Source organism: Oncorhynchus tshawytscha, unplaced genomic scaffold (assembly GCF_018296145.1).
Source record: "Oncorhynchus tshawytscha isolate Ot180627B unplaced genomic scaffold, Otsh_v2.0 Un_contig_4570_pilon_pilon, whole genome shotgun sequence".
Classification (NCBI taxonomy): domain Eukaryota; kingdom Metazoa; phylum Chordata; class Actinopteri; order Salmoniformes; family Salmonidae; genus Oncorhynchus; species Oncorhynchus tshawytscha.
This window is the reverse complement of record NW_024609514.1, coordinates 138997-153631: the sequence shown is the minus strand read 5'-3', so window position 1 is coordinate 153631 and position 14635 is coordinate 138997. Positions and strand designations below refer to the sequence as shown.

Sequence of the window (14635 nt, the reverse complement as noted above, 5' to 3'; positions counted from 1 at the left end):
AGAAGGAAACACAGTCAGTCAAACTGTTAAGGCAGAGGACAAACCAGTCAGTCAAACCGGTAAGGCAGAGGACAAACCAGTCAGTCAAACCGTTTAGGCAGAGGACAAACCAGTCAGTCAAACCGTTTAGGCAGGGGACAAACCAGTCAGTCAAACCGTTAAGGCAGAGGACAAACCAGTCAGTCAAACCGTTAAGGCAGAGGACAGCAGAGAAGGAAACAGTCAGTCAAACCGTTAAGGCAGAGGACAGCAGAGAAGGAAACAGTCAGTCAAACCGGTAAGGCAGAGGACAGCAGAGAAGGAAACAGTCAGTCAAACCGGTAAGGCAGAGGACAAACCAGTCAGTCAAACCGTTAAGGCAGGGAACAAACCAGTCAGTCAAACCGGTAAGGCAGAGGACAGCAGAGAAGGAAACAGTCAGTTTTGCAGGTCAGCAGTCAAGTTTTCAAGATAAAGGATATTCAAGACGTATGATGATGTGGCAGGTGACATGAAAACATTTCATCTTGAAAACGGGTCTTTAAAGTTCCTCCAGACCAGGCATGGGGAACCCCCAGCGAAAGCCTCCACCTCCCCCTCAACTCTGCTACCCTCTCCTGGTGCTTCCCCTCCCCTGCCAGGGCCTCCTTAAACTCCTTCAGGGTGGCCTTGGGCTGCAGAGAGGCCTGGATGTCCAGGGTCACCTGGATACCTGTAGGGAGAACGAGGGTGAGAGGTCAAGGGGTTAGAGGTGGTCTTGGTCTGCTAGCTGGACATCTAGGGTCAGCACTATGTCTATAGACACAGAGGTCAAGGGGTTAGAGGTGGTCTTGGTCTGCTAGCTGGACATCTAGGGTCAGCACTATGTCTATAGACACAGAGGTCAAGGGGTTAGAGGTGGTCTTGGTCTGCTAGCTGGACATCTAGGGTCAGCACTATGTCTACAGACACAGAGGTCAGGGGTTAGGGGTGGCCTTGGTCTGCTAGCTGGACATCTAGGGTCAGCACTATATCTATAGACACAGAGGTCAGGGGTTAGGGGTGGCCTTGGTCTGCTAGCTGGACATCTAGGGTCAGCACTATGTCTATAGACACAGAGGTCAGGGGTTAGGGGTCACCTCTGTGGATGAACTCTGCGACCTTCCTGAAGTCGTCTTCAACCATTCCTCTGGAGGTCAGAGCAGGAGAGCCGAACCTCAGACCGCTGGGACGCAACGCACTCTTATCACCTACACACACACACACACACACACACACACACACATTACGTATATACACACACTCACACACATTATGTATATACATGCATATACAGACACCTTGGACACAGAGCCCTCTCACCACCTACAGAGGACTGTGTCTGTTATCATATACAGACAACTGGGACACAGAGCCCTCACCACCACCTACAGAGGACTGTGTCTGTTATCATATACAGACAACTGGGACACAGAGCCCTCTCACCACCTACAGAGGACTGTGTCTGTTATCATATACAGACAACTGGGACACAGAGCCCTCTCACCACCTACAGAGGACTGTGTCTGTTAGTTACCTGGACAGGTGTTCTTGTTGCAGGCGATGGCAGCAGCTTCTAGAACCTTCTCAGCTCGTCCTCCGTCCGTCCCGTTGGGCCTCAGGTCCAGTAAGATCAGATGGTTATCAGAACCCCCTGGAGAACATTAACACAACCATAAAGCAACATTAGCACAACCCTACAGCAACATTAACACAACCCTACAGCAACATTAACACAACCCTACAGCAACATTAACACAACCCTACAGCAACATTAACACAACCATAAAGCAACATTAACACAACCCTACAGCAACATTAGCACAACCCTACAGCAACATTAACACAACCCTACAGCAACATTAACACAACCCTACAGCAACATTAACACAACCCTACAGCAACATTAACACAACCCTAAAGCAACATTAACACAACCCTACAACAACATTAACACAACCCTACAGCAACATTAACACAACCCTAAAGCAACATTAACACAACCCTAAAGCAACATACAGCAACATTAACACAACCCTACAGCAACATTAACACAACCCTACAGCAACATACAGCAACATTAACACAACCCTACAGCAACATTAACAGAACCATACAGCAACATTAACACAACCTACAACAACATTAACACAACCATACAGCAACATTAACAGAACCATACAGCAACATTAACACAACCCTACAGCAATATTAACACAACCATACAGCAACATTAACACAACCATACAGCAACATTAACACAACCCTACAGCAACATTAACACAACCCTACAGCAACATTAACACAACCCTACAGCAACATTAACACAACCCTACAACAACATTAACACAACCATACAACAACATTAACACAACCCTACAACAACATACAGCAACATTAACACAACCCTACAGCAACATTAACACAACCCTACAACAACATTAACACAACATTAACACAACACTAAAGCAACATTAACACAACCCTACAGCAACATTAACACAACCCTAAAGCAACATTAACACAACCCTACAACAACATTAACACAACCCTACAGCAACATACAGCAACATTAACACAACCCTACAGCAACATTAACACAACCCTACAACAACATATAGCAACATTAACACAACCCTACAGCAACATTAACACAACCCTACAGCAACATTAACACAACCCTACAGCAACATTAACACAACCCTACAGCAACATTAACACAACCCTACAACAACATACAGCAACATTAACACAACCCTACAGCAACATTAACACAACCATACAGCAACATTAACACAACCTACAACAACATTAACACAACCATACAGCAACATTAACACAACCCTACAGCAACATTAACACAACCCTACAGCAACATTAACACAACCCTACAGCAACAGTAACACAACCCTACAGCAACATTAACACAACCCTACAGCAACATTAACACAACCATACAGCAACATTAACACAACCTACAACATTAACACAACCATACAGCAACATTAACACAACCCTACAACAACATTAACACAACCTTACAGCAACATTAACACAACCCTACAACAACATTAACACAACCTTACAGCAACATTAACACAACCTACAACAACATTAACACAACATTAACACAACCCTACAGCAACATTAACACAACCCTACAGCAACATTAACACAACCCTACAGCAACATTAACACAACCATACAGCAACATTAACACAACCCTACAACAACATTAACACAACCCTACAACAACATTAACACAACATTAACACAACCCTACAGCAACATTAACACAACCCTACAGCAACATTAACACAACCCTACAGCAACATTAACACAACCATACAGCAACATTAACACAACCCTACAACAACATTAACACAACCCTACAGCAACATTAACACAACCCTAAAGCAACATTAACACAACCCTACAACAACATTAACACAACCCTACAGCAACATTAACACAACCCTAAAGCAACATTAACACAACCCTAAAGCAACATACAGCAACATTAACACAACCCTACAGCAACATTAACACAACCCTACAGCAACATACAGCAACATTAACACAACCCTACAGCAACATTAACAGAACCATACAGCAACATTAACACAACCCTACAGCAACATTAACACAACCATACAGCAACATTAACACAACCATACAGCAACATTAACACAACCATACAACAACATTAACACAACCCTACAACAACATACAGCAACATTAACACAACCCTACAGCAACATTAACACAACCCTACAACAACATTAACACAACATTAACACAACCCTAAAGCAACATTAACACAACCCTACAGCAACATTAACACAACCCTAACGCAACATTAACACAACCCTACAACAACATTAACACAACCCTACAGCAACATACAGCAACATTAACACAACCCTACAGCAACATTAACACAACCCTACAACAACATATAGCAACATTAACACAACCCTACAGCAACATTAACACAACCCTACAGCAACATTAACACAACCATACAGCAACATTAACACAACCCTACAGCAACATTAACACAACCCTACAGCAACATTAACACAACCCTACAGCAACATTAACACAACCCTACAACAACATTAACACAACCATACAACAACATTAACACAACCCTACAACAACATACAGCAACATTAACACAACCCTACAACAACATTAACACAACATTAACACAACCATACAGCAACATTAACACAACCATACAGCAACATTAACACAACCCTACAGCAACATTAACACAACCCTACAGCAACATTAACACAACCCTACAACAACATTAACACAACCCTACAGCAACATTAACACAACCATACAGCAACATTAACACAACCTACAACATTAACACAACCATACAGCAACATTAACACAACCCTACAACAACATTAACACAACCTTACAGCAACATTAACACAACCCTACAACAACATTAACACAACCTTACAGCAACATTAACACAACCTACAACAACATTAACACAACATTAACACAACCCTACAGCAACATTAACACAACCCTACAGCAACATTAACACAACCCTACAGCAACATTAACACAACCATACAGCAACATTAACACAACCCTACAACAACATTAACACAACCCTACAACAACATTAACACAACATTAACACAACCCTACAGCAACATTAACACAACCCTACAGCAACATTAACACAACCATACAGCAACATTAACACAACCCTACAGCAACATTAACACAACCCTACAACAACATTAACACAACCCTACAGCAACATTAACACAACCATACAGCAACATTAACACAACCTACAACATTAACACAACCATACAGCAACATTAACACAACCTACAACATTAACACAACCATACAGCAACATTAACACAACCCTACAACAACATTAACACAACCTTACAGCAACATTAACACAACCCTACAACAACATTAACACAACCTTACAGCAACATTAACACAACCTTCAACAACATTAACACAACATTAACACAACCCTACAGCAACATTAACACAACCCTACAGCAACATTAACACAACCCTACAGCAACATTAACACAACCCTACAGCAACATTAACACAACCCTACAGCAACATACAGCAACATTAACACAACCCTACAGCAACATTAACACAACCCTACAACAACATATAGCAACATTAACACAACCCTACAGCAACATTAACACAACCCAACAACATTAACACAACCCTACAGCAACATTAACACAACCCTACAACAACATTAACACAACCTTACAGCAACATTAACACAACCCTACAACAACATTAACACAACCCTACAACAACATTAACACAACCTTACAGCAACATTAACACAACCTACAACAACATTAACACAACATTAACACAACCCTACAGCAACATTAACACAACCCTACAGCAACATTAACACAACCCTACAGCAACATTAACACAACCATACAGCAACATTAACACAACCCTACAACAACATTAACACAACCCTACAACAACATTAACACAACATTAACACAACCCTACAGCAACATTAACACAACCCTACAGCAACATTAACACAACCATACAGCAACATTAACACAACCCTACAGCAACATTAACACAACCCTACAGCAACATTAACACAACCCTACAACAACATTAACACAACCATACAACAACATTAACACAACCCTACAACAACATACAGCAACATTAACACAACCCTACAACAACATTAACACAACATTAACACAACCCTAAAGCAACATTAACACAACCCTACAGCAACATTAACACAACCCTAAAGCAACATTAACACAACCCTACAACAACATTAACACAACCCTACAGCAACATACAGCAACATTAACACAACCCTACAGCAACATTAACACAACCCTACAACAACATATAGCAACATTAACACAACCCTACAGCAACATTAACACAACCCTACAGCAACATTAACACAACCCTACAGCAACATTAACACAACCCTACAGCAACATTAACACAACCCTACAACAACATACAGCAACATTAACACAACCATACAGCAACATTAACACAACCATACAGCAACATTAACACAACCATACAGCAACATTAACACAACCCTACAGCAACATTAACACAACCCTACAGCAACATTAACACAACCCTACAGCAACAGTAACACAACCCTACAGCAACATTAACACAACCCTACAACAACATTAACACAACCCTACAGCAACATTAACACAACCATACAGCAACATTAACACAACCTACAACATTAACACAACCATACAGCAACATTAACACAACCCTACAACAACATTAACACAACCTTACAGCAACATTAACACAACCCTACAACAACATTAACACAACCTTACAGCAACATTAACACAACCTACAACAACATTAACACAACATTAACACAACCCTACAGCAACATTAACACAACCCTACAGCAACATTAACACAACCCTACAGCAACATTAACACAACCATACAGCAACATTAACACAACCCTACAGCAACATTAACACAACCCTACAACAACATTAACACAACCATACAGCAACATTAACACAACCTACAACATTAACACAACCATACAGCAACATTAACACAACCTACAACATTAACACAACCATACAGCAACATTAACACAACCCTACAACAACATTAACACAACCTTACAGCAACATTAACACAACCTACAACAACATTAACACAACCCTACAGCAACATTAACACAACCATACAGCAACATTAACACAACCATACAGCAACATTAACACAACCCTACAGCAACATTAACACAACCCTACAACAACATTAACACAACCCTACAGCAACATTAACACAACCATAAAGCAACATTAACACAACCCTACAGCAACATTAGCACAACCCTACAGCAACATTAGCACAACCCTACAGCAACATTAACACAACCCTACAGCAACATTAACACAACCCTACAGCAACATTAACACAACCCTAAAGCAACATTAACACAACCCTACAACAACATTAACACAACCCTACAGCAACATTAACACAACCCTAAAGCAACATTAACACAACCCTAAAGCAACATACAGCAACATTAACACAACCCTACAGCAACATTAACACAACCCTACAGCAACATACAGCAACATTAACACAACCCTACAGCAACATTAACAGAACCATACAGCAACATTAACACAACCCTACAGCAACATTAACACAACCATACAGCAACATTAACACAACCCTACAACAACATACAGCAACATTAACACAACCCTACAGCAACATTAACACAACCCTACAACAACATTAACACAACATTAACACAACCCTAAAGCAACATTAACACAACCCTACAGCAACATTAACACAACCCTAAAGCAACATTAACACAACCCTACAACAACATTAACACAACCCTACAGCAACATACAGCAACATTAACACAACCCTCCAGCAACATTAACACAACCCTACAACATATAGCAACATTAACACAACCCTACAGCAACATTAACACAACCCAACAACATTAACACAACCCTACAGCAACATTAACACAACCCTACAGCAACATTAACACAACCCTACAGCAACATTAACACAACCCTACAGCAACATTAACACAACCCTACAACAACATACAGCAACATTAACACAACCCTACAGCAACATTAACACAACCATACAGCAACATTAACACAACCATACAGCAACATTAACACAACCCTACAGCAACATTAACACAACCCTACAGCAACATTAACACAACCCTACAGCAACAGTAACACAACCCTACAGCAACATTAACACAACCCTACAACAACATTAACACAACCCTACAGCAACATTAACACAACCATACAGCAACATTAACACAACCTACAACATTAACACAACCATACAGCAACATTAACACAACCCTACAACAACATTAACACAACCTTACAGCAACATTAACACAACCCTACAACAACATTAACACAACCTTACAGCAACATTAACACAACATTAACACAACCCTACAGCAACATTAACACAACCCTACAGCAACATTAACACAACCCTACAGCAACATTAACACAACCATACAGCAACATTAACCCAACCCTACAACAACATTAACACAACCCTACAACAACATTAACACAACATTAACACAACCCTACAGCAACATTAACACAACCCTACAGCAACATTAACACAACCATACAGCAACATTAACACAACCCTACAGCAACATTAACACAACCCTACAACAACATTAACACAACCCTACAGCAACATTAACACAACCTACAACATTAACACAACCATACAGCAACATTAACACAACCCTACAACAACATTAACACAACCTTACAGCAACATTAACACAACCCTACAACAACATTAACACAACCTTACAGCAACATTAACACAACCTACAACAACATTAACACAACATTAACACAACCCTACAGCAACATTAACACAACCCTACAGCAACATTAACACAACCCTACAGCAACATACAGCAACATTAACACAACCCTACAGCAACATTAACACAACCCTACAACAACATATAGCAACATTAACACAACCCTACAGCAACATTAACACAACCCAACAACATTAACACAACCCTACAGCAACATTAACACAACCCTACAGCAACATTAACACAACCCTACAGCAACATTAACACAACCCTACAGCAACATTAACACAACCCTACAACAACATACAGCAACATTAACACAACCCTACAGCAACATTAACACAACCATACAGCAACATTAACACAACCTACAACAACATTAACACAACCATACAGCAACATTAACACAACCCTACAGCAACATTAACACAACCCTACAGCAACATTAACACAACCCTACAGCAACACAACCCTACAGCAACATTAACACAACCCTACAACAACATTAACACAACCCTACAGCAACATTAACACAACCATACAGCAACATTAACACAACCTACAACATTAACACAACCATACAGCAACATTAACACAACCCTACAACAACATTAACACAACCTTACAGCAACATTAACACAACCCTACAACAACATTAACACAACCTTACAGCAACATTAACACAACCTACAACAACATTAACACAACATTAACACAACCCTACAGCAACATTAACACAACCCTACAGCAACATTAACACAACCATACAGCAACATTAACACAACCCTACAGCAACATTAACACAACCCTACAACAACATTAACACAACCCTACAGCAACATTAACACAACCATACAGCAACATTAACACAACCTACAACATTAACACAACCATACAGCAACATTAACACAACCCTACAACAACATTAACACAACCTTACAGCAACATTAACACAACCCTACAACAACATTAACACAACCTTACAGCAACATTAACACAACCTACAACAACATTAACACAACATTAACACAACCCTACAGCAACATTAACACAACCCTACAGCAACATTAACACAACCCTACAGCAACATTAACACAACCCTACAGCAACATTACCACAACCCTACATCAACATTAACACAACATTAACACAGGTTACAGTCTGTTAACCACAACCCTACAGCAACATTAACACAACATTAACACAACATTAACACAGGGTACAGTCTGTTAACCAACCATGACATTATTGTCTCACCGGTGACGATCTTGTAGCCGTGGTTGATGAGGGCGTTGGCCATAGCTCTGCAGTTAGAGAGCACCTGGTACTGATACGCCTTAAACTCTGGGGTCAGAGCCTGCTTCAGGGCCACCGCCACACCTAGAGAAACATTCATACACATTAACACACACACACTAACCCTTAAACTCCGGGGTCAGAGCCTGCTTCAGGGCAACCACCTGGAGAAACATTCATACACATTAACACACACACACTAACCCTTAAACTCCGGGGTCAGAGCCTGCTTCAGGGCCACCGCCACACCTAGAGAAACATTCATACACATTAACACACACACACTAACCCTTAAACTCCGGGGTCAGAGCCTTCTTCAGGGCCACCACCTGGAGAAACATTCATACACATTAACACACACACACTAACCCTTAAACTCTGGGGTCAGAGCCTGCTTCAGGGCCACCGCCACACCTAGAGAAACATTAACCCTTAAACTCTGGGGTCAGAGGCTGCTTCAGGGCCACCGCCACACCTAGAGAAACATTCATACACATTAACACACACACACTAACCCTTAAACTCTGGGGTCAGAGCCTGCTTCAGGGCAACCACCTGGAGAAACATTCATACACATTAACACACACACACTAACCCTTAAACTCTGGGGTCAGAGCCTGCTTCAGGGCCACCGCCACACCTAGAGAAACATTAACCCTTAAACTCTGGGGTCAGAGCCTGCTTCAGGGCCACCGCCACACCTAGAGAAACATTAACCCTTAAACTCTGGGGTCAGAGCCTGCTTCAGGGCCACCGCCACACCTAGAGAAACATTCATACACTAACCCTTAAACTCCGGGGTCAGAGCCTGCTTCAGGGCCACCGCCACACCTAGAGAAACATTCACACACATTAACACACACACACTAACCCTTAAACTCTGGGGTCAGAGCCTGCTTCAGGGCCACCGCCACACCTAGAGAAACATTCACACACACACACTAACCCTTAAACTCTGGGGTCAGAGCCTGCTTCAGGGCCACCGCCACACCTAGAGAAACATTCACACACACACACACTAACCCTTAAACTCTGGGGTCAGAGCCTGCTTCAGGGCCACCGCCACACCTAGAGAAACATTCATACACATTAACACACACACACTAACCCTTAAACTCTGGGGTCAGAGCCTGCTTCAGGGCCACCACCTGGAGAAACATTAACCCTTAAACTCTGGGGTCAGAGCCTGCTTCAGGGCCACCACCTAGAGAAACATTAACCCTTAAACTCTGACATCGCAATACCCCATACTGACATCACAATACCCCATACTGACATCACAATACCCCATAATGACATCGCAATACCCCATAATGACATCACAATACCCCATAATGACATCACAATACCCCATAATGACATCACAATACCCCATAATGACATCACAATACCCCATAAAAAATGTCAGTCTCTCGATGTGCAAAACTGATAGAGACATACCCCAAGCGACTTACAGCTGTAATCGCAGCAAAAGGTGGCGCTACAAAGTATTAACTTAAGGGGCTGAATAATTTTGCACGCCCAATTTTTCAGTTTTTGATTTGTTAAAAAGTTTGAAATAGCCAATAAATGTCGTGATTTCATGATTGTGTCCCACTTGTTGTTGATTCTTCACAAAAATACAGTTTTATATCTTTATGTTTGAAGCCTGAAATGTGGCAAAAGGTCGCAAAGTTCAAGGGGGCCGAATACTTTCGCAAGGCACTGTAGGTGTCCAGAGAAGTGCCTGTACCTGCGATGGCGTGGTTGTGGGGTCCTCCCTGTAGTCCTGGGAACACTGCCTGGTTGATGAGAGACTCCAGATTATACAGAGTCTCCTTTCCCTTAGGGTCCACACTACGTATTCCTGGAGGACAGGGACACAGAGAGAGACCAGCATGATTGTTACGGATACAGTTATCCTGTGTGTGTTTCTTTTCTCTCCTTCTCCCCTCACAGGTGAAAATCATCACTCCCCAATCAGTCAACAATCAATCATCAATCAGAAGACACACCTCCTCCTATTTCCTACCCTATCACAGTTCCTTCCCCTTGGTTTAAAAACCCTATCAGTTGTTTGCTCTAGAGCTCAATCTCTCTGTAAATGCCATGTCTGTAGGTCTCTGTGTTTCACCCTCTCTTTGTGTCTTAACCTCTCTTTTGTTTGAGCACCTCCATAGCACTTTGTCCTCACCTGTGAGTATTGTTTTTGGTTATGGTGTTTGTTTGTTGCTGGTGGGAAAAGGGGGAAACCAAGACAAGTCGCCCATGGGCATACACTACCCGTAAGTAAACTTTGTTAAATACACTAGTTAGAATTGGGCGGACCACCCACTGTATTTTTGGTTAGTTAGCCGTTGTTAAAATAGGCTAGTCTAGCTTAGGGTGTTTTGGATGCTTATTGTTTCTTTCCTTGGGTCCAGCTCAGCCCCTTTTCCTGCTCCCCCCATTACCGTGTTTTATTAATAAACCCTGAGTTTGACGGTATATTTCAGTTGTCGTATTATAATTATAATTATATGTTGTATTATAATTTGCATGAGTTATGTTACGGGTCTCATTACCATCCCCCTAGACTGTCGGGCCAAAAGGGATTCGTAACAATGATACACACACTAAACCCCACAGAGAGACCAGCATGATACACACACTAAACCCCACAGAGAGACCAGCATGATACACACACTAAACCCCACAGAGAGACCAGCATGATACACACACTAAACCCCACAGAGAGAGAGACCAGCATGATACACACACTAAACCCTCAGAGAGAGAGAGACCAGCATGATACACACACTAAACCCCACAGAGAGAGACCAGCATGATACACACACTAAACCCCACAGAGAGACCAGCATGATACACACACTAAACCCCACAGAGAGAGAGACCAGCATGATACACACACTAAACCCCACAGAGAGAGAGACCAGCATGATACACACACTAAACCCCACAGAGAGACCAGCATGATACACACACTAAACCCCACAGAGAGACCAGCATGATACACACACTAAACCCCACAGAGAGAGAGACCAGCATGATACACACACTAAACCCCTCAGAGAGAGAGAGACCAGCATGATACACACACTAAACCCCTCAGAGAGAGAGACCAGCATGATACACACACTAAACCCCACAGAGAGACCAGCATGATACACACACTAAACCCCACAGAGAGAGACCAGCATGATACACACACTAAACCCCAGAGAGAGAGACCAGCATGATACACACACTAAACCCCACAGAGAGACCAGCATGATACACACACTAAACCCCACAGAGAGAGACCAGCATGATACACACACTAAACCCCACAGAGACCAGCATGATACACACACTAAACCCCACAGAGAGAGAGACCAGCATGATACACACACTAAACCCCACAGAGAGAGAGACCAGCATGATACACACACTAAACCCCTCAGAGAGAGAGACCAGCATGATACACACACTAAACCCCACAGAGAGACCAGCATGATACACACACTAAACCCCACAGAGAGAGACCAGCATGATACACACACTAAACCCCACAGAGAGAGAGACCAGCATGATACACACACTAAACCCCACAGAGAGACCAGCATGATACACACTAAACCCCACAGAGAGACCAGCATGATACATACTAAACCCCACAGAGAGACCAGCATGATACACACACTAAACCCCACAGAGAGAGACCAGCATGATACACACACTAAACCCCAGAGAGACCAGCATGATACACACACTAAACCCCTCAGAGAGAGACCAGCATGATACACACACTAAACCCCACAGAGAGACCAGCATGATACACACACTAAACCCCACAGAGACCAGCATGATACACACACTAAACCCCACAGAGAGACCAGCATGATACACACACTAAACCCCACAGAGAGAGACCAGCATGATACACACACTAAACCCCACAGAGAGAGACCAGCATGATACACACACTAAACCCCACAGAGAGAGAGACCAGCATGATACACACACTAAACCCCACAGAGAGAGAGACCAGCATGATACACACACTAAACCCCACAGAGAGAGAGACCAGCATGATACACACACTAAACCCCACAGAGAGAGACCAGCATGATACACACACTAAACCCCACAGAGAGAGAGACCAGCATGATACACACACTAAACCCCACAGAGAGACCAGCATGATACACACACTAAACCCCACAGAGAGACCAGCATGATACACACACTAAACCCCACAGAGAGACCAGCATGATACATACTAAACCCCACAGAGAGACCAGCATGATACACACACTAAACCCCACAGAGAGAGAGACCAGCATGATACACACACTAAACCCCTCAGAGAGACCAGCATGATACACACACTAAACCCCTCAGAGAGAGACCAGCATGATACACACACTAAACCCCACAGAGAGACCAGCATGATACACACACTAAACCCCACAGAGACCAGCATGATACACACACTAAACCCCACAGAGAGACCAGCATGATACACACACTAAACCCCACAGAGAGACCAGCATGATACACACACTAAACCCCACAGAGAGAGAGACCAGCATGATACACACACTAAACCCCACAGAGAGAGAGACCAGCATGATACACACACTAAACCCCAGAGAGAGAGACCAGCATGATACACACACTAAACCCCACAGAGAGAGAGACCAGCATGATACACACACTAAACCCCACAGAGAGAGAGACCAGCATGATACACACACTAAACCCCAGAGAGAGAGAGAGACCAGCATGATACACACACTAAACCCCACAGAGAGAGAGACCAACATGATACACACACTAAACCCCACAGAGAGAGAGAGACCAGCATGATACACACACTAAACCCCACAGAGAGAGACCAGCATGATACACACACTAAACCCCTCAGAGAGA

The 14635-nt window shown here is 42.7% G+C and overlaps 1 protein-coding gene and 1 long non-coding RNA gene across 2 annotated transcripts in view; both read right to left on the bottom strand.

Annotated features, from left to right (window-relative positions):
• Window positions 1–338: 338 nt before the first annotated feature.
• The window catches only part of LOC112240640 (serine hydroxymethyltransferase, cytosolic-like), a 53521-nt gene continuing 39224 nt past the window's right edge, over window positions 339–14635 (bottom strand). The window contains 7 exon segments of the mRNA XM_042315648.1: window positions 339–552; window positions 555–575; window positions 578–691; window positions 1098–1208; window positions 1535–1651; window positions 9704–9826; window positions 11475–11588. Of these exon segments, the coding sequence (XP_042171582.1) occupies window positions 521–552; window positions 555–575; window positions 578–691; window positions 1098–1208; window positions 1535–1651; window positions 9704–9826; window positions 11475–11588 (632 nt within the window). The 3' untranslated portion in view covers window positions 339–520.
• Window positions 9864–11066, bottom strand: LOC121844997. The gene is made up of 3 exons (XR_006082263.1): window positions 10891–11066; window positions 10218–10344; window positions 9864–10156 (listed from the first exon to the last, which is right to left on the bottom strand). It is a non-coding gene; the product is annotated as an uncharacterized LOC121844997 (long non-coding RNA).